This window comes from Schistocerca serialis, chromosome 1 (assembly GCF_023864345.2).
Source record: "Schistocerca serialis cubense isolate TAMUIC-IGC-003099 chromosome 1, iqSchSeri2.2, whole genome shotgun sequence".
NCBI classification, from domain to species: Eukaryota; Metazoa; Arthropoda; class Insecta; order Orthoptera; family Acrididae; genus Schistocerca; species Schistocerca serialis.
Genome location: NC_064638.1, coordinates 872,230,119 through 872,252,669, shown reverse-complemented (window position 1 = coordinate 872,252,669; position 22,551 = coordinate 872,230,119). Strand labels below are relative to the sequence as shown.

Genomic DNA, 22,551 nt, shown 5'->3' with positions numbered 1-22,551 from the left:
TATGGACGACATGTTCGTTTTATGTCATGCTGGTATATGCAAATGATTACCTGTATTCACATTTCACAGCATTTTAGACATGGGCGACACAGTTATCTACACAACATGTGCCATGACAGTGTCCGCATCAACTGTTAGGAGAAGGGCAGAATGAGGACTTAATGTCAGGTGCAGGAATTGTGTTCGACTCTGACTGGGAAGAAGGGGTGAAGGCAGGACATATACCCCCTGTTAACGGAGGAGTTAAGGGCCAGATATCCTCAGGAATTTAGGCACTTCGCCAGAATGGATGTGCCTTGTCAATGATACATGATAGGCTCCGCGCAAGGGACAGAGCAATCTGGGACTCTATTGCATAACAGTGCGACCGTGAAGATGCAAAATGATGTTTAGAGTCCTCACTGATCGCGGCTGGCACAACTGCTCTAACTTCTGCGACTATTCTCACAACACTACTCTTCCTGGTACGCTCAAATTATACAAAAGATGCAATAAAGTAAAATAAACGCTGTACTTTCACCAATTAAGGCGATACATACACATCTAAAATAAAATTAGATGCATATGTACGTAAAACGTGTAAATTCAGAGTTAAACATGTGTAGTTGTACTTTATTATCGTACAGCATATCTAGAATATCACACGGACATTACCATATACCCCTACAGGCACACATAAATTTCTTCGATTCATTCCATTTCTACAGTAAGAAGCTATGATTGTATGTACAGCTTTTGTCTACATCTACATGGATACTCTGCAAATCACATTTAATTGTGTGGCAGAGGGTTCATCGAACCACATTCACAGTTCTCTATTATTCCAATCTCGTATAGTGTACAGAAAGAAGAAAGAACGAACACCTACATTTTTCCATACGAGCTCTAATTTCCCTTAATTTAGCATGGTGATAGTTTCTCCCCATGTAGGTCTGCTTTAACAAAATATTTTCGCACTTGGAGGAGAAAGTTGGTGATTGGAATTTCAGGAGAAGATTGCACCGCAAATAAAAACACCGTTCTTTTAATGATATCCATCCCAATTCCTGTATCTTTTCAGTGACACTTTCTCCCATATTTCCCGGTAATTCAAAACGTGCTGCCCTTCTTTGAACTTTTTCGATGTACTCTGTCAATCCTATCTGGTAAATATCCCACACCGTGCAGCAGGATTCTAAAGGAGGATGGACAAGCGTAGTGTGGCTGCCTCCTTAGTAGATCTGTTACATTTTCTAAGTGTCCTGCCAATAAAACGCAGTTTTTGGTTAGCTTTCCCCACAACATTTTCTGTGTGTTCCTTCCAATTTAAGTTGTTCGTAATTAGAATTCCTACGTATTTCGTTGAATTTACGGCCTTTGGATTTGATTGATTAATCGTGTTTTAACCGAAGTTTAATGGATTCCTTTTAGCACTTTTGTGAATAAGCTCATGCTTTTCGTTATTTAGGGTCAGTTGCCAATAGTCGCACCATATAGATATCTTTTCTAAATCGTTTTGCAATTTGTTTGATCTTGTGATGACTTTACTAGTCGATAAACGACAGTGTCATCTGCAAACAATCTAAGATGACTGCTCAGATTGTCTCCCAAATCGTTTATATAGATAAGAAACAGCAAAGGGCCTATAACACTGCCTTTGGGTACGCCAGAAATCACTTCTGTCTTACTCGAAGGCTTTCCATCAATTGCTACGAACTGTGACCTCTGTGACAGGAAATCATGAATCCAGTCACATAACTGAGACGATATTCCATAAGCATGTAATTTCACTATAGGCCGCTTTTGTGGTACAGTGTCAAAAGCCTTCTGGAAATCCAGAAATTTGGAATCAATTTGAAACCCCTTTCAACAGCACTCAACATTTGATGTAAGTAAAGAGCTAGTTGTGTGTCACAAGAACGACGTTTTCTAAATCCGTGTTGATAGTGTGTTTTCTTCGAGATAATTCATAATGTTCGAACACAAGGTATGTTCCAAAATCCTGCTGCATATCGGCGTAAATGATATGGGCCTGTAATTTAGTGGATTATTTCTACTACCTTTCTTGAATATTTATGTGGCCAGTGCAACTTTTCAGTCTTTGGGCACAGATCTTTCGTAGAGCGAACGGTCGTATATGATTGTTAAGTATGGAGCTATTGCATCAGCATGCTCTGAAAGGAATCTATGTGGTATACATTCTGGACCAGAAGACATGCTTTTATTAAATGATTTAAGTTGTTTCACTACTTCGAGGGTATCTACTTCTACGTTACTCATTTTGGCAGCTGTTCTTGATTCGAATTCTGGAATATTTACTTTGTCTTCTTTTGTGAAGTCATTACGGAAGGCTGTGTTTAATAACTCTGCTGTGGCAGCACAGTCTTCGATAGTATCTCCATTGGCGCTAACGTACTTCTCATACAACCGAAATCTCTCTGGATTTTCTGCCAGTTTCCGAGACAAAGTTTCGTTGTGGAAACTATTATAAGCATCTCACATTGAAGTCCGCACTAAATTTCGAGCTTCTGTAAAAGATCGCCAGTCTTGGAGATTTTGCGTCTGCTTGGATTTGGCATGTATTTTTCGTTGTTTCTGCAACAGTGTTCTGATCCGTTTTGTTTAGCACGGAGGATCAGCTCCGTCGCTTCTTAATTTATTTGGTATAAATCTGCCAGTTGCTGCCGATACTCTTTCTTTGAATTCATGCCACATCTGGTCTACACTTATATTAATTTGGAATAAGTGAAGATTGTCGCTCAGGAAAGCGTCAAGTGAATTTTTATCTGTTTTTTTTTGAATAGGTATATTTTTCGTTGTCAATGGAAATTTTTTGAAAAAAGTAAAATACTCATTTATTTTATTACTCTGTTAATTACTCGGTGAAAAATGTGTTGAATATTTCCCGCAATAGACAAAAGAGTCCTCAAGAGCTCACGTAATTCTCGACTGTTGACCACCTCCGAAAACAATAACGTGCAAAAAGCGCGCTGGGAATGCTGCGTTCTGCGCGTCGGCGGAAACATCGACACTGCTGCTCTTGCGCGGACACACGGCAGAATAGAACCGCTGCTATTTCTTCCCAGAAGATGAACCGCCTGCTAAAATCGTAGCTTCACCCGTTCTGTCTCTAGGCGGCAGGCCGTCTACACCTAACTCAGGGAGTCTATATAGGCTCTCCAACATAACTTGTACATGTTGTGTCGATTAAAAATGGCTACCACATTTGTATGTGCACTTCGCACATAAAACAGCTGAAAATCATCTTATGAAGGTCACAATTCGCGCTAAGAAACAGTTGAGGACAGCTATACGAGTTGAGCTCACGTGACTGGAATTGACTAGAAGTGCTGTGATGTGACGGGTGGTGTGAATACACTTCGACGTAATGATACCATAGTGGCCAGGACTTGAATTCTCCGTCTACTTTTGTACACTGCAAGCCACCATGAGGTACATGGCACATGGTACCTCCCATTGTACGAGTTATTAGGGTTTCTTCGTGTTTTTGAAAATTTGTTAATATTTTCTCGGGATAGTTTACATCCTTCTTCAAGAGTCTTCCAGTGCATTTCCTTCAGTATCTCTGTGACATTCGTCCCCTGATTAAACTGACCTGCGACCATTCGTGCTGCCCTTTTCTGTATACGTTCAATATCCTCTGTTAGTCCTATTTGGTATGAATCCCATACATTTGAGCAATATTCTAGAACTGGTTGCACGAGAGACTTGTAAAAACAATCCCCTTTGTAGACTGATTGCACTTTCCCAGTATTGTGATTATCCCACGTCGTATCCCTGGCCGATTTCAACAGTGACTCATGAATTCTGATGCTATTACTCCGACTTTTTACATGGGCGTATGGTATCAGATAATCTGCCTTTCATCTGTCAGTAGCTACTGGGTTTCAGCGAATTGTTGTGACATGACGTAACGTCGAATGTGAATGCACACCGATGTGATGTGACCATCGAGTTTACTTCGAATGTTTGTTTTTAAGCCAAAGATGTTAGAAAGAGCGTGCGTGTGCCTGAAGCTTGTTTGTTATATATTTATTGTGTAGCAGAGGTGTATGAAGTAGTGATTGTGAGGATTGTAGTAATACAAAGTGGGATAATGCAATGGTCCGAGAAAGAATTTCAGGACAAAAAGAAACGGATACTCAACAGTACCGATTTAAGTCGCAAAGGTAGTGTGGACAGTGACATTGTTGAACTTGTTGATTTTATCAACTCTCACAACCAATATGTTACAACAAGTTCGTGTTCAGGCCGCTTGATCGTGTTTTGTGAGGTATTTTGTTTTCTGTCGTTGTGACTTATCCCTCTTACGAAAAATGGCGTTATTTTTTGTATAATTATCGAAGGGCATGTATGAAAGGAAAGAAATCTACATGTGTAGGTGCCGTCAATGGGAAACAGTAAAGAAGGATGCAAGTGGTTGTACACAACACATGATGACATCGATATGGAGGATATGATGAGTAAGCTTGACCCAACTGTGGGAGATCTCGTGCTGAAATTTGAACCTATGATTCTTCACGTACAATGTCATACAGTAGAAGACGCAAAACATTTGGTTTGTTGTGGACTTTTTTTATTGTTTTTAATCTTAAGGATAATTGTTTACCAGTTGCATGTGTGATCTGTAATACTGTGTATGACTGCCAGATTTCTTTGCAGGTAATATAAATCTTATGTGCGTACTTCGGAGGTTTCGTGTGTGTCATTCCTGCAAATCCAATGTTCTGAGGTTCAATGTGTGTTTAGTCGTGGGGTTTGTTTTTATCACTTGTCCGTTTCACACCAGGCAATAATTTGTTGGAATGAAAAAGTTGATCTGTGGTCTGTAGGGTACACAGATGTATGGGGATCCAATAACTGATTAGGTAAATCGGTTCAGAAGTATAAAGAAGGCGAGGGCATGTTATCTCCATTAGTATTATCCCAATTTAAGGATAATTGTGTTCAAACCAACCATATCACTTTCAATAGTAGCATTCTCAATGAAGGACAATAGTGTTCAAACCATCCATGCCACCTCCAATAGGACTATCCCTATTGCAGGACAGCAGTGTTAACTACGTATCACAAAAATGGCTCTGAGCTCTATGGGACTTAACTTCTGAGGTCATCAGTCCCCTAGAACTTAGAACTACTTAAACCTAACGACATCACACACATGCATGCCCGAGGCAGACTTCTGAGGTCATCAGTCCCCTAGAACTTAGAACTACTTAAACCTAACGACATCACACACATCCATGCCCGAGCAGGATTTGAACCTGCGACTGTAGTGGTCGCGCGGTTCCAGACTGTAGCGCCTAGAACTGCTCGGCCACCCCGGCCAGCCTACGTATCTCATTTCCGATGTATTGTGTATGTCATTACTTGGCTGAAGAGTTAGGTTTAGTTGTTTGCTTGTTCCATGTATAATAAATGGTTCATTCTCTGTCAAGTGGCCTAAATTTAAACAAGGTGTCCACTTGACCCTCTCCAATTTTGATCAAGTTTTCACAAGAGGTATGTATGGGAATTAATCCAACAATGCCAAATTAGACAAGTGCAGCAATCAGCAGATGAAGTGCAAAGACTTCTGTAATATTCTGTTGCGTTTAATGTACCATTTCTTTTACAAGGATTGGACTGGATTGTCTAATACTATTTCATAGGCTAATTTCTTATACTAAAGATATCTTAGCTAGAATTTAAAAAAAAAAGAAAATCGCCAAAAGCACATTGTCGTGTGTGTATACCATTTCCAGCTCCAAGACCAAAATTTTAGGCAACCTGTAATTTTGAAAACCCAGAGCCATCACATCACATGGCAGTGCCAGAAAATTTAAGTAGGCCTAGGTTAGACTGTCTGGACCATAGAAGAAAGATCTACAGAGCACAGATGCCACACAGATAAACAACAACCAGGAATGCCAGCTGTTGTTAACACTGTCTCTATATGGGAGATAGCTTGAAGTATTGACAAGGGTAATGTCATGTTGTCAAATTATGTCAAGAGATGCTGGGGGAATTAGATTAAGAAATGAGACACTAAAGTTACTTGAGGAGATTTGACATTTCGGAAGTAAAGTAACTAACATTGACTGAAATTTAAAGGATATAAGATTCAAACTGGCAATAACAAGAAAATCTTTTCTGAAGAAGATAATTTTGTTAAGATCTAATAGGAATCCAAGTGTTGGGAAGTTGTTTTTGAAGTATTATCTGGAGTATAGTCTTAGACTGAAGTAATTGCGAATAATTACTAAAGATTAGAAAATATTTCCGGCATTCTTTTTCATTGTGCTTGTCTGCAACTCAACGCGTCTTCTGTGTGGTGAGTAGCAATCTGTATCCTTTCCATATTGTTGTTGTTGTTGCATGCTGGACTGTCCATCGTTTGTAAGTGTATTAAGTGGTTCAGTTCTATTTTTAAGTGTTTAATATGGTTGCCATGTAGGATAATTTTGGCGTCATAAGAGACAACCTTTCAAGTCACATTTCACTTCGAGTCATTGATGAATGTGAGAAAAATAAAATCTGTCTTATTTTGTTGCCGCAAAACAGTACTTGTATTTTACAGCCATTAGATGTAGGTTTCTTCACATCTTTAAAAGCCGATTGACGGGCAGTACTTACACAGTGGGAGAAAAGCTCCTGTTGGCCTGTTGTTTTTGAAGGAAACTCTTACAAAAGTGTCAGCAACTGAGGAAGACAATATAAGAAATGCATTTCGTGCAGTGGGATTAATTCCATTTGACCCTGAAAGAGTCCTTAAAAGTTGCCCGTTGGAGATAATTCTCAGAACAGTTCTTTAGAAGCCTGTTCTTCGGGCTTTGATGATATGCTTGAGAATGTTTGCTGTGGAATGAAAAATAACACACTTGCCCAATGAAAGCGAAAATTAGGTGATGCCCCAGGAAAATCCGTTTTAGGCAACAATGTGAGAAAGAGAGATAATGCTGACTTGGTGTCTCAGTTGCTTGTGAATGGTGATGCAATACCCAATGGTGACAAAAGCAGCAGAGCAGAGGAAGCAGTTCTGCAAGTGGAGGCTTTTGTTCTTGTGGATTATCCACACAATTGGAGGTGGGGGGGGGGGGGGGGCGGCAGCGAAATAGGCAGTTTGTCGGAATTGCAATAAAAGTGGGCACAAAAAAAGTGGAAGTCAGATTTCTGTGTCCATATCAAGGCAGCAAATGTGCATTTATTTTTCCTGCCATTCAGGACAATGATACTGTAGACAAAGGCCACATTTTCTTTCACTGAGAACATATTGTAGATTATTAATGATTTATTGTACGAGTTTATTGTCTTTATTAATGAAATATTTTGTTAATGTGTCTGTGAAAGTTTTCTAAATATGTTTCAGTGTTTACTGAAGATGTGTAGAGTATTTTGTAACAGCCTGTAAAAAATGTTTTCTAAACATGTAACACATGCAAGTGTATGTATTTTTTTAAAAGGTGATCACTGTCCGAAATTATCCCATTAGAGGGTGATATAGACCTTTGTGTGGAAATTCATTGACTGTCTGAGATTACTCCGTCAAAGGGGGTAACATCAGACAGTTTTATTTGTTAGATTCTAACTAACTAAAAAATATTTTTGACTGAAGTTATGTGCTCATATTATTCTCCAATGTCATCCAATATACCTCACACTTTTTGTCGCGTGAATTTAATGTTCTTTACGAAGTTACCTTAAAGAATTTGAAAATTTCATCCGATATGACCCGCCTTTCGGTGTTTAATAAGTTTGGCATGTACCCGAAGGTCCTACTTCAGCTTCATCCAGCTACAGGTTACAATAGGGTAGAGTGCAGCATACTTCTAGCAAAGAAACTGAGTGTTGGTCGGTAACAGAAGAGATCAGAAAGAAGAGTCTTGCTTATAGGTAGTAGCGATGCCAGGGGTGTAGATGTAATGGTGATGGACGGAAAAGGATCAGGGTACAGAGTTGTAATTTTTGTGAAGCCAAGTGCTAGCCCCAGCCAAGTGACAGAGGGGATATGGAATTTGTGCAAGTATTTTGAGAAAGAGAATCAGGTGGTCATACTAGTTGGGGAAAGGGAATATTGAAATTCCAGCACTAGGGCTGACCTGGATTTAGTAGGAATAACAACTTCACACAAAGTGTGAGTATTGTGGAGGTCCTGCAGCACCGTAACAAGCCCTGAGTTAACATTGTGAGCTTTTTAAACATGGAGCTGGTTGCACTTGACTGAAATGAAATCTCATATGAGTGCAGTGCCTGTTGCTACAATTGGGAGATGGGTATATGCTACACGCAGCCTATGCCTGAATAAGAGAGTGAAAGATAGATAGGCTGAGCTTCTCACAGAAAGTGTACAGGGGGCCACCATCACACAGAGCAAGGTTACTGATGTCAGAGGGGAACCCTTTTTAATTTAGTCAGTAATCAGGCACCCTGTTATGAAAGAAGTTGTGTCAATAGAGGAGCCCCACAAAATGCTTAAGAATGCACAAAAAAATGACAGCTTATTTCTTCATGACATTAGAGGACTTAGTAATAAAATAAAAGAGCTATTTGTTAGTTTAGAAAATATAGATAGCTCAGAAAAGATAGACATTCTGTGCGTTTCTGAGCACTACCTAACTATAGGGTGAGGGAAGCAGTGTGTGTGTGTGTGTGTGTGTGTGTGTGTGTGTGTGTGTGTGTGTGTGTCAGAAAGTAGCTTGCTGCTGGATCCTATTGCCACAAGGGGAGTCGATGCTCCAAGGAACAGTATGCAGCCAGGAAACATGTAACCAGAAGTCCATCTTGCCTCCGTAGCTGGACGGAGCTATGTCATGGTTGGGCAAGAGATTTCAACAGCTGCAATTGTTATCTTGCACTCTTGGCCATCGTTCTCCAACATGCGTGGTAGGGTACTCATCATTTATTACTGCACAGGATCATATGTAGCTTACTGAATGCTATTATATTAATGAAAATAACCAATTTTTGTAAATATAATTGTATGGATAAGAAAATCTACTCCCCAAGAGCCGGATGAAAAACATTAAAATTTAAGGAACTCGCAAGCTTTCAGATCCAGTGGCCACCTTCTTCTTCTAAAGAAGCCATTGGCTCTGAAAGCTTGGTGAGTAGATTTTTTGTCTATCCAATTATATTATATTACCGAATATTACATGTGAGACAAGCTTTACATCCTCGTTTCTTCATTGTGCTTGTTTCCAGTTCTTAACTATTAGACACTACCTGCCTAGGAACCAACATTCTAAAGCACAGTGACATTCCATGCACACACAAAAAGACAAATAATTTACAATTTTTCTCAGCTGTTCTCAACAACTATGTATTATTATAAACCAAAAATACCAGGAACTGGCCACCTACCACTGAGCAGCTACTCACATGCTGATTCCATTCATATCACCTGTCAAGCTTCTACTAGAACTATCTGCTGCCAGGGCACTGAAGGGCAGTGGGAATCAACAGTGCCCGCCTCCTGTGTCGATGTGAATCCCTAAACACTGAGGGCTGAATGCGTATCATCTGGTATTCCAATATCATTGATACCAGTTCTCTGGGACAGCTATGTGGGAGCCAATATGTGGCCAGATCTGGTCAACAACGCACAGACAATACCTTTGATTTGCTGCCACTAAACTGTGGGAATTCACTGGCATAAATCCAGGTGTTTCTGCCCATGTACATCCCGTTTGAGAAGGAGAAGTATAGCATCCTTATCTGGTTCGTGAAGTCACAGAACCATTGGGAATATGCAAGCTACAAAATGTACTTCCATCACCATGACCATTGTTCATGACTCAGCCAGCAGACCACTCATGTCATGTAGGGAGATCCAGCGGCCAGCACAGTGGCATGTAGGAGTGACTTCACACTATTGTAATATGATGTGCTGTGTGGACAGTTGCAATCATTATTATCCACCCAGTTTTCTAGTTTAGTTTTTGTTTCTTATCGCAGGAGCTCTGGTTACATGAACTTTTATGGATTCTCATTTGTGGTAAATCATTATATTTGCTCCTTGAAAATACACTTTGTTGAGTTGCTTCAATGTCTCCGGCAATGACGCAGTGGCTCAACAGTAACACATGAAATTACTGCAACAGGATAAACATCACTGGCAGCAGTTATAGGAAAAACAATGTCACCTAAAGCTGTAGCAACATCAGACCCAGATGATGCAGTAACAAAATTCAACGATTAAACCTGTTTCAGCCTCACCAATCCCATTATTAAATGAAACAATATGGCTGTAGGACACCACTTTGCAGCACATATATAGACCCACTTCCATGCTTTTCTGGTTTTGTAAACTGAGCTGTAGCAGTCACTTTTATTGTCACCTTTTCCAGCTGTATTGTATAGCATCAATTTCAGCATCTCATTGAATCCATTTTGATCCCCTAATGGACATTTGCTATACATTTTTGAGTGTGTCAGTTTGATTTTAACCAGCAGTACTAATCATTGACATAGTTGTAAGCAGAGTGGATTACAGATTTCCGTTGACTTAGTCACAGCTGAAAGTTTGTTCTTGTGCACAGTATTAATGTTTCTATGAGGACTACTTGAGATTAGGGTGCCATTGTCTGTTTTCGGCAGACAAATGAGTCCAGTTTGCAACACTGAAGCTATCCCATCTCTTCTTGCAGGAATTTTTGCCCACTGCCCAATCCTTTGCAGTCATGTAAACCAAGGAACTGCACTTGGACAAGTGTTTGGAAATAGAAATTCTCCACACTGACTGACAGGAACACTCATGCCGGTAAGGCTTGCGCTGAACTGTGCCTGTAGGCACTCCCCCCACTTTTGGGGCTACGTGGCTACACTTTATGTGGGTAACATACCACTTCCTCATCCATTGAAGGAAGTTGTTTTAACCTCCCTTCTTCTGCCCCACACCCTCAAATAGATATTGTAGAGTGGTTCTTCCCTTCTGTGTAAGTGGTTGGCCGTGGAGTACATGGTAAACCATTATCTTGTGTGGTCATCAAAGCAGCTTATTAATTACTTTCATTGTGCATTTAAGAGGTATTACTTCAACATTGACCACCTGACCTTGCTGAAGGCTTTACTGTACAAACATCACTTAATATGCATTTCCTTCCATTTTGAGGAAGTGTGTGGTAATACATGAAGAGACGATATCCTCATTCGTAAATAGGGCTCCAACCTCAAAGGATGACTTTCAGTAATTTACAATCCTCTTACTTCCAAGATTATTTTAGATATGAAGTTGCTTATGTCCTATTGATCACTTTGAAGAAGAAAATGATGTTCATCAAGGTAGTGCTCTAAGAGTGACATTGCTTGGGAGAGCTGTATACAGTAAGATAGCACCCCCAATAAACCATGAGCATTGCCTTCAGGGGTTGCTTGCAAGCTCAGTGGTACAGATAGGTGTACTGTAGGTGCAATTGCAATGGAGGGATATGTGTTGAGAGACCTGACAAACAGGCGATTCCTGAAGAGGAGCAGCAGCTTTTTCAGTAGTTGCAAGTGTGGATGATTTACAGATTTTTGCCTTGAAACATCAACCAGCAGGCCTTGCTGTGCTAGTACTGCAGAGGAAACTACAACCATTGTTTTTCCTGAGAGCATACATCTCTATTGTATGGTTAAATGAGTATGGCATTCTCCTGGGTAGAGGCACAATAGCCCCTTGTTCAGATATTCAAATGGGGGCTACTTAGAAAGATGTAGTAATCAAGAAAATTGGAAATGGCATTCTGAGGACCGAAGCATAGAATGTTAGATCCCATAATTGGGCAGGTAGGTTAGAAAATTTATAAAGGTGAAATGGATGGATTGAAGTTAGATACAGTAGGAATTACTGACATTCAGTGGTAGGAGGAACAGGACTTCTGTATGTTTATGTTGTTGTTGTTGTTGTTGTTGTTGTTGTTGTGGTCTTCAGTCCAAAGACTAGTTTGATGCAGCTCTCCATACTACTCTATCCTGTGCAAGCATCTTCATCTCCGAGTAACTATTGCAACCTATATCTGTCTGAATCTGCTTATTGTATTCATCTCTTGGTCTCCCTCTACGATTTTTACCCTCCACACTTCCCTCCATTACTAAATTGGTGAGCCCTTGATGTCTCACAACGTGTTCTACCAAACGATCCCTTCATTTAGTCCCCTCAGGGGCTCAGCATTCGTTTGCTGAGTACAGGCTTGGTGACCCCAGGGTTCCTGAGCTGGGGACTGGTAAGCGCCACCAGTCCTCTGTCACTGTAAGCTCTGGTCATACTTCAATGACCACCGTGCGGCGCAGCGGTGGAATGTTGTATTTTTCGGAGAATGGAGGTCTTGGCTTCACCCCCTGGACTGCGAGGAAGGTTGTTGTTGTTGTGGTCTTCAGTCCTGAGACTGGTTTGATGCAGCTCTCCATGCTACTCTATCCTGTGCAAGCTTCTTCATCTCCCAGTACCTACTGCAGCCTACATCCTTCTGAATCTGCTTAGTGTATTCATCTCTTGGTCTCCCTCTACGATTTTTACCCTCCAGGTTGCCCTCCAATACTAAATTGGTGATCCCTCGATTCCTCAGAACATGTCTTACCAACCGATCCCTTCTTCTAGTCAAGTTGTGCCACAAGCTCCTCTTCTCCACATTTCTGTTCAATACGTCCTCATTAGTTATATGATCTAACCCATCTAATCTTCAGCATTCTTCTGTAGCACCACATTTTGAAAGCAGCTATTCTCTTCTTGTCTAAACTATTTATCGTCCACGTTTCACTTCCATACGTGGCTACACTCGATACAAACGACTTCCTGATATTTAAATCTATACTCGATGTTAACAAATTTCTCTTCTTCAGAAACGCTTACCTTTCCATTGCCAGTCTACATTTTATGTCCTCTCTACTTCGACCGTCATCAGTTATTTTGCTCCCCAAATAGCAAAACTACTTTACTACTTTAAGTGTCTCATTTCCTAATCTAATTCCCTCAGCATCACCCGACATTCCATTATCCTTGTTTTGCTTTTGTTGATGTTCATCTTATGCCCTCCTTTCAAGTCACTGTCCATTTCCAGAATGAGATTTTCACCTTGCCACTCTGTCCGTTTTGTTCAACTGCTCTTCCAAGTCCTTTGCTGTCTCTGACAGAATTACAATGTCATTGGCGAACCTCAAAAGTTTTTATTTCTTCTCCATGAATTTTAATACCTACTCCGAACTTTTCTTTTGTTTCCTTTACTGCTTGCTCAATATACAGATTGAATAACATTGGGGATAGGCTACAAACCTGTCTCACTCCCTTCCCAACTACTGCTTCCCTTTCATACCCCTCGACTGTTATAACTGCCATCTGGTTTCTGTACAAATTGTAAATAGCCTTTCGCTCCCTGTATTTTACCCCTGCCACCTTTAGAATTTGAAAGAGTATTCCAATCAACATTGTCAAAAGCTATCTGTAAGTCTACAAATGCTAGAAACATAGATTTGCCTTTCCTTAATCTTTCTTCTAGGATAAGTCGTAGGGTCAATATTGCCTCACGTGTTCCAACATTTCTACGGAATCCAAACTGATCTTCCCCGAGGTCGGCTTCAACCAGTTTTTCCATTCGTCTGTAAATAATTCGCATTAGTATTTTGCAGATGTGACTTATTAAATTGATAGTTCGGTAATTTTCACATCTGTCGACACCTGCTTTCTTTGGGATTGGAATTATTATATTCTTCTTGAAGTCTGAGGGTATTCACCTGTCTCATACATCTTGCTCACCAGATGGTAGAGTTTTGTCAGGACTGGCTCTCCCAAGGCCGTCAGTAGTTCCAATGGAATGTTGTCGACTCCCGGGGCCTTGTTTTGACTCAGGTCTTTCAGTGCTCTGTCAAACTCTTCACGCGGTATCATATCTCCCATTTAACCTTCATCTACATCCTCTTCCATTTCCATAATATTGTCCTCAAGTACATCGCTCTTGTATAGACCCTCTATATACTCTTTCCACCTTTCTGCTTTCCCTTCTTCGCTTAGAACTGGGTTTCCATCAAAGCCCTTGATATTCATGCAAGTGGTTCTCCTTTCCCCAAAGGTCTCTTTAATTTTCCTGTAGGCAGTATCTATCTTACCCCTAGTGAGCTAAGCCTCTACATCCTTAAATTTGTCCTCTAGCCATCCCTGCTTAGCCATTTTGCACTTCCTGTCGATCTCATTTTTGAGACGTTTGTATTCCTTTTTGCCTGCTTCATTTACTGCATTTTTGTATTTTCTCCTTTCATCAATTAAATTCAATATTTCTTCTGTTACCGAGCGAGGTGGCGCAGTGGTTAGACACTGGACTCGCATTCGGGAGGACGACAGTTCAATCCCGCGTCCGGCCATCCTGATTTAGGTTTTCCGTGATTTCCCTAAATCACACCAGGCAAATGCCGGGATGGTTCCTCTGAAAGGGCACGGCCGACTTCCTTCCCCATCCTTCCCTAATCCGATGAGACCGATGACCACGCTGTCTGGTCTCCTTTCCCAAAACAACCAACCAACCATTTCTTCTGTTACCCAAGGGTTTTTACTAGCCCTCGTCTTTTTACCTACTTGATCCTCTGCTGCCTTTACTATTTCATCCCTCAGAGCTACCCATTCGTTTTCTACTGTATTTCTTTCCCCCATTCCTGTCAATTGTTCCCTTATGCTGTCCCTGAAACTCTGTACAACCTCTGGCTTAGTCAGTTTATCCAGGTCCCATCTCCTTAAATTCCCACCTTTTTGCAGTTTCTTCAGTTTTAATCTACAGTTCATAACCAATAGATTGTGGTCAGAGTCCACATCTGCCTCTGGAAATGTCTTACAATTTAAAACCTGGTTCCTAAATCTCTGTCTCACCATTATATAATCTATCTGATACCTTCTAGTATCTTCAGGATTCTTCCATGTATACAATCTTCTTTCATGATTCTTGAACCAAGTGTTAGCTATAATTAAGTTATGCTCTACACAAAATTCTTTCAGGCGGCTTCCTCTTTCATTTCTTAGCCCCAATGCATATTCACCTAATATGCTTCCTTCTCTCTCTTTTCCTACTCCTGAATTCCAGTCATTCATGACTATTAAATTTTCGTCTCCCTTCACTACCTGAATAATTTCTTTTATCTCATCATACATTTCATCAATTTCTTAGTCATCTGCAGAGCTAGTTGGCATATAAACTTGTACTGCTGTAGTAGGCGTGGGCTTCGTGTCTATCATGGCCACAATAATGCGTTCACTATGCTGTTTGTAGTAGCTTACCCGTACTCCTATTTTTTTATTCATCATTAAACCTACTCCTGCATTACCCCTATTTGATTTTGTATTTATAACACTGTATTCACCTGACCAAAAGTCTTGTTCCTCCTGCCACCGAACTTCACTAATTCCCACTATATCTAACTTTAACCTATCCATTTCCCTTTTCAAATTTTCTAACCTACCTGCCCGATTAAGGGATCTGACATTCCATGCTCCGATCCGTAGAACGCCAGTTTTCTTTCTCCTGATAACGAGGAAGGTACCCACCTCTATATAAAAAAAAAAAAAAAAACAACCTAAAACTCAAGGTGTGCTACGTGCTGAGGAGGTGAAACAGTCTTTAGCAAGTGACCTCTGGGGCACCTGCCGCACCCCAGTTGAATCAGGCTTGCTCAGGCATGCAGGGCTCTGCCTGGGATGACTGTTGTTTCCCTAGCGTCTTGTGGGATCGTTATGGAACTGTCTCATGAACCTACTACTACTGACAGGATGGGTGTACCATCAGGTAACTCCTATACCCTCTCCTCAAAGAGAGATCGGTTGGTCAGTCCTCCTGAAAAGAAGTCTCAGAGTAATAGTAACAGGGCATTAGTGTGCCATAACACTTTCATTGTAAACAAGCAAAATGGGGGAAGCTTTAAAAACATATCCTCTTTCTATATTAACGAGGCATTGGAAGGTATTGCTGGGTCTCTGATTATTCCAGCCAAATATCTAAGCTTCTGGGATGTAAGGCCTTAGGTGACTATCCAATCAAGGCTGAATTGCATAACACCCTTAACTTTAGTAAGGGCATGGTTACCTGCTCCGATATAATGGAGATGGACCCTGCGGAGTTGCATGAAGATTGGAAGAATGTGGGTGTCACAGAGGTGCAGAATTATATGAGGAGAGTCAATGGTAAATTGGAAAAATCGGCAACATTTATTCTAACATTTAGTACTCCCGAATTACCGGAACATATCCTTGCCAGCTATATCTGCCTTAAGGTTCGCCCATTTGTTCCTAACCCCCATGCGATGCTATAAATATCAAAGATATGGCCGTACCACTATGAGATGTAATGGGAGGGCTACGTGTGGCAGTTGTGGAGGCTCCACTCACGAGTCAGGGACTTCTTGCACACTTCCTCCGAAATGTGTTAACTGCTCTGGGGATCACCCAGTGTGGAGCAGAAAGTGTGGGGTTTACGAGGAGAAGAAAATTCAAGGGTTGAAATTACAGAGACATATAGTCTGTGGTGAAGCTAAAAAGCCATGCAACCACCTGTTTTTGCAACTTCTTTTGCATCGGCCCTTAAAACACCAGTAGCTAAGTGTGACACTTTCACCAAAGTCAGACCACAGATTCAAGTATGAGCACATGCACTTGTCACTGTTCCTGTGGGGGGAAATGCTCCACTTGCAACTGATGTCGCTCGGAAGCCGTCTGCAGTAGACTTACCACTTAAGCAACATACAACTTCCCAACTTCAGAAGCCACCTAAGCCATCCCAGCAACCCAGGTAGCCTCCCCCTCCTGTCAGTACAGAAAAACATCCTTCTAAAAGTCGTTCTAAGTCCAAGAATGTGGTGTGATTGACGAGTGCTTTCCCTTTCTGATGGCGACTATGCTCTTGAAGATGTGGACTTCCAGTCGGAGGAACTAGAGAACGCGGAACCAGCTAGCATTCCCCCTGACCTCCCCGGTAAGTCACTACCTCCAAGGGAGAAAGGAAAGAACCACCATCGCTAACCAATGGCTTCCATAGGGACTTCTGTGTTGCAGTGGAATTTGAATGGATACACTCACATTTGGAAGAATTGCAGCTGCTGGTCCAGGATAAACCTTTCTTCATCTGCTTACAAGAAATACATCTTAAAATCACAGACACACCTACATTTCAGGCTACCACATATACAGGAAAGACAATACTACTCAAGGCAGGGCTAAAGGTGGAATGGCTATTTTTCGTGATGACAGATACAACTCCTTTCCTGTCCCTCTTACCACCACCATCCAAGCAATTGCTGTGAAAGTTCTCTCACTGTTTACTATCACAGTGTGTTCTTTGTACCTGCCACACCATGACGCTTTGGATGCGGACGCACTGGCAGATCTCTTCCAGGCACTCTCGCTCCCATTCCTTCTTGTGGGGGACTTCAGTGCCCACAATGTGCTGTGGGGCTCGGCTACTACTTGCTCCAGGGGTCGGCTGATCAAATGACTCGTCCATTCTGAGGATATCTGCCTTCTGAACGCGGGGCAGATGATTCAGTTTTCCACATCTACAGGGTCTTTTTCAGCTAGTGATCTTTGCTTTTGTTCCTCAGCTATTGTAGATTCAGTTCAGTGGGAAGCGGCCGACAGTGACCAGCAGGAGACCACGCAGGTGGATGATACAAAGGGCAAATTGGTTACAGTACAGTCGACAGGCTATTTTTGTTCCATAAAAACACGGGGGAACTGCTGGATATCAGTAACGTCCTGCCACGATATTTCGGCGCAGAGTCTTCTGGCCATCTTCAGGTGAGAGCCACTGTAGTAGTACTGGCGAGTACGTGCTGAGCTCCGCTATTTAAAGCCGTACTGAGGTGACATTGCGCATGCACTGCTCAGCGTGCGCATTCATAACAACTCTGTGCTCTGCACCTCGCGCCCTCCACGGTGAAAGCTTGGCGTATCAATATCAGGTCGATTTTCATCTTTATGCAAATAAACGCCTACTACGAAGTTTCTCTATAACAGGATTCCCAGCAGAGTTTAGCTGATAACCGCTATCTCAATTGATGAGAGTCTCGTTATCAGACAATCTTATTTCCACTACACCTCATTGGCAATATGTTTGGTGCGGACATTACAGCATTGTTTGAGCACACTCTCTCCTCTACATATTTTATATTTAACAATGAATTTTACGAACAATCTAACGGTGTCGCCATGGGGATTCCTTTGTCTCCCCTGGTGGCCAATCTTTTTATGGAAGATTTTGAGGAGAGAGCACTCGACTCTGCCACTTTTAAACCGACAGTATTTTGGCGATACGTTGACGACACTTGTATAGTGTGGCCTCATGGTCTGGACCGAAGAATTTTTACGTCACATGAACTCCATACATGAAAACATAAAGTTTACCATGGAGGTAGAGAAAGATGGTTGTCTGCCATTTTTAGATGTCTTGGTGCGATGGAAGAGTGATGGCACACTTGGTCACTCGGTGTACAGAAAGGCCACTTGTACAGATCTGTATCTACAAGCTACTTGCCACCATCCAGCACAAACAATGGGCGTTCTCAAAACCTTGATCCACCGTGCCCATACCATCTCTTTGACGCCGACAGTCTTCAAGCGGAACTGGAACACCTGCAAAAAGTATTTCTGAAAAATGGCTTTTCACCTAGGCAAGTGAACAGAGTGATGAAGACCTACAAACGACGGAACAAGGAAGAGGAAGAGGCCTTCAAGTCGACTGCTTATCTACCATTTATTGGGAATATTTCTTCAAAGATAGGCATAATATTGAGAAAGTATCAAGTGAGAGTCATCTTTCGCCCTCCTTCCAAAATTTCATCACTGATGGGATCCTGGTAAATCAGGTGTTTACAAAATTCCATGTGAATGCGGCAAATCATATATAGGGCAAACAACACGAACTGTGCAGGAACGCATTGTGGAACACCAACGATATACTCGCATTCTCCAACCCACCAAGTCCGCAATCGTCGAACATTGTATTTCAACAGAATGATTTACGGCAACACAAAGATTTTGGCCTATACATCAAACTTTTGGAGCTCGATTATCAATGAATCTGTGGAAATAAGATTGTCTGACAATGAGACTCTCCTCAATCGAGATAGCGGTATCAGCTAAACTCTGCTTGGAATCCTGTTATAGAGAAACTTCGTAGTCAACGTAGTTATCTGCATAAAGATGGAAATCGACCTGATATCGATACGCCAAGCTTTCACCGTGGAGGGCGCGAGGTGCAGAGCACAGAGTTGTTATGAATGCGCACGCTGAGCAGTGCATGCGCAATGTCACCTCAGTACGGCTTTAAATAGCGGAGCTCAGCACGTACTCGCCAGTACTACTACAGTGGCTCTCACCTGAAGATGGCCAGAAGACTCTGCGCCGAAATATCGTGGCAGGACGTTACTGATATCCGGCAGTTCTCCCGTGTTTTTATGGAACAATCAGTACTCCGGAAAAGCTTTAAACATCACATCAGGCTATTTTTGAACGAAAGGATTGTTCACAAGAGGCTGTGGCCCATATCACTCGTGAGATCCAAAGGGCTGCCGCAGAGTCCATACCTAGGTCTAATAACCACCTCGGATGATGGCCTGTACCTTGATGGAATGACGGCTGTCGATTGGCAGTCAGGGCCAGACAGACAGCTCTTCGGATCTTCAAACGGTGTCCAACTACAGACAATCTTCAGGTCTGCGAGAGGACATGCAAGGCGAGTGATCAAAGAACAGAAGAGGGCTTCTTGGAGGGTAGTCCACATCCCCTTACAGCCTTGTCAAATAACGGGGTCTTGGTGGACATGCCAGAAGAGATGGCTCACGTTTTAGCAGAACACTTCTTTACTGTTACTAAGTCATCCAGACAAGCTCCTGCTGTTCAGGTATTCCATCGGACTGCAGAGATGAGGAAGCTCTATTTTTTTCTCGTGTAATGAGGAAGTCTACAACCTTTCATTTTCCATCTGGGAACTGGAATCGGCTTTATCTGCAGCCAGAGACATTGCTCCAGGACCTGATGAGATCCATTATTCCATGCTTCGTCATCTCTGCCCTGAAGCAAAAGGTCAGCTCCTCTCTTGTTTCAGTCAGATTTGGTTTGATGGACTTGGAAAGAGGTAATCTTAATTCCATTCTGGATACCAGGTAAGGACCATAGCGCCCCTAACAGTTATTGGGGTGTCACCCTTACTACTTGTATGGGTAAGACTCTTGAGCACATGGTCAAACACCGCCTCATCCCTAAACTGGTGGGGAAGGGCAGCAACTTTAGTATGTTATAAACTGCTCTGCATGTGGGGACAACCTTTGTCCCCACTCATGATATTTCATGTTGATATTTTGTCAGGTCGCTGATGACCGTGATGTCGAGCGACCCCTCAACCCAACTCAGCATCACCCTTCATTTAGGCAGGTTGTAGCATAAATCTCTATTCTCCCCAGGTCTATCCAGTCCTCCTCATTAATTACATGATTTACCCATCTTCAGCATTCTTCTGCAGAACAACATTTCAAAAGCTTCTATTCTCTTCTTGTCTAAACTATTTATCATCCATGTTTCTCTTCTGTATAAATACATTTAGGAAAGAATTCCTAACACTTAAATCTGTATTTGATGTCAACATAGTTGTCTTCTTCAGAAACGCTTTTATTGCCATTGTCAGTCTGCATTTTATATCCTCCCTGCTTCGATAATCATCAGTTATTTTGCTTTCCAAATAACAAAACTCATTTTCTACTTTAAGTGTCTCATTTCCTAATCTAATTCCCTCAGCATCACCTGATTTAATTCAACCACATTCCGTTATCCTCTTTTTGCTTTTGTTGGTGTTCATCTTATATCTTCCTTTCGAGATACTGTCCATTCCATTCAGCTGCTCTTCCAACTCCTTTGCTGTCTCTGACAGAATTACAGTGTCATAGGCAAACCTCTGAAGTTTTTATTTCTTCTCCCTGGACTTCAATTCCTACTCAAAATTTTCCCTTTGTTTCCTTTACTGGTTGCTCAATATACAGGTTGAATAACATCGGGGATAGGCCTGTCTCACTCCCTTCTCAACCACTCCTTCCCTTTTGTGCCCCTTGACTCTTAAACTGACATCTGGTTTCTGCACATATTGTAAATAGCCTTTCGCTCCCTGTATTTTACTTCGCTCCCTGTATTTTACTTTGCCACCTTTAGAATTTGAAAGAAAGTATTCCAGTCAACATTGTCAAAAGCTTTCTCTATGTCTACAAATGCTATAAACATAGGTTTGTCTTTCCTTAACCTGCCTCCTATATGAAGTTTTAGGGTCACTACTGCCTCGTGTATTCCTGCATTTCTCCAGAATCCAAACTGGTCCTCCCTGAGGTCGGCCTGTACCATTTCTCTATTCTTCTGTAAAGGATTTGTGTTAGTATTTGGCAGCTGTGACTTATTAAACTGATAGTTCAGTAATTTTCACCTACCAGCACCTGCTTTCTTTGGAATTGGGATTATTATATTTTTCTTGAAGTCTGAGGGTATTTTGCCTTTCTCATACATCTTGCTCACCAGATGGGAGAGTTTTGTTGTGGCTGGCTCTTCCAAGGCTATCAGTGGCTGTAACGGAATGTTGTCTACTTCCGGGCCCTTGTTTCAACTTAAATGTTTCAGTGCTTTGTTAAATTCTTCATGAAGTATCATATCTCGCTTCTCAACTTCCTCTACGTCCTCTTTCCTTTCCGTAATATTGCAGTCAAGTACATCTCCCTTGTACAGACCCTCTGTATACTCTTTCCACCTTTCTGCTTTCCCTTCTGTGCTTAAGACTGGTTTTTCATCTGAACTCTTCATATTCATATAGGTGGTTCTCGATTCTCCAAAGTTCTCTTTAATTTTCCTGTAGACAGTATCTATCTTACCACTAGTGATACATGCTTGTACGTCCTTACATTTGTCCTCTAGCTATTCCTTCTTAGCCATTTTGCACTTCCTGTCGACCTCATTTTTGAGACGTTTGTATTCTCTTTTGCCTGATTCATTTATTGCATTTTAATGTTTTCTCCTTTCATTGATTAAATTCAATATCTGTTGTGTTACCCATGGATTTCTACTAGCCATCATCGTTTTACATATTTAATCCTCTGCTGCCTTCACTATTTCATCTCTCAAAGCTACCCATTCTTCTTCTACTGTATTCCTTTCCCCTGTTCTTGCCAGTCGTCTTTGCAGTTCGTAGCCAATAAATTGTGGTCAGAGTCGACATCTGCCCCTGGAAATATCTAAAATTTAAAATATGGTTCCTAAATCTCTGCCTAACCATTATATAATCAAACTGAAATCTTCCGGTGTTTCCAGGTATCTTCCAAGTATTCAACCTTCTTTCATGATTCTTAAACCAGTTGTTAGCTATGAGTAAATTATGCTCTGTGAAAGATTCTACCAGGCAGCTTCCTCTTTCATTCCTTTCCCCCAGTCCGTATTCACCTACTGCTTTTCCTTCTCTTCCTTTCCCCACTGTCGAATTCCAGTCCCCCGTGATATTACATTTTTGGCTCCTTTAACTATCTGAATAATTTCTTTTATCTCATTACACTTTTACTCAATCTCCTCCTCATCTGCAGAACTGATTGGCATATGAAACT

At 41.5% G+C, this 22,551-nt stretch overlaps 1 protein-coding gene across 6 annotated transcripts in view; it reads left to right on the top strand.

Moving 5' to 3' along the window:
- The first annotated feature begins 3,961 nt into the window (after positions 1 to 3,961).
- LOC126486098 (tRNA wybutosine-synthesizing protein 3 homolog) overlaps positions 3,962 to 22,551 on the top strand; it is a 73,299-nt gene continuing 54,709 nt past the window's right edge. For 2 of the 6 annotated variants that reach the window (XR_007588086.1, XM_050108924.1), the window contains exons 1-2: positions 3,962 to 4,273; positions 4,382 to 4,558. Coding sequence is in view for 3 of the 6 variants with exons in the window: in XM_050108924.1 (XP_049964881.1) it covers positions 4,097 to 4,273; positions 4,382 to 4,558 (354 nt within the window). In the remaining 3 variants the exon portion in view is untranslated. The remainder of the gene's footprint in view (positions 4,274 to 4,381; positions 4,559 to 22,551) is intronic. The other 4 variants (XM_050108925.1, XR_007588085.1, XR_007588084.1 and 1 more) reach the window with 4 other exon arrangements.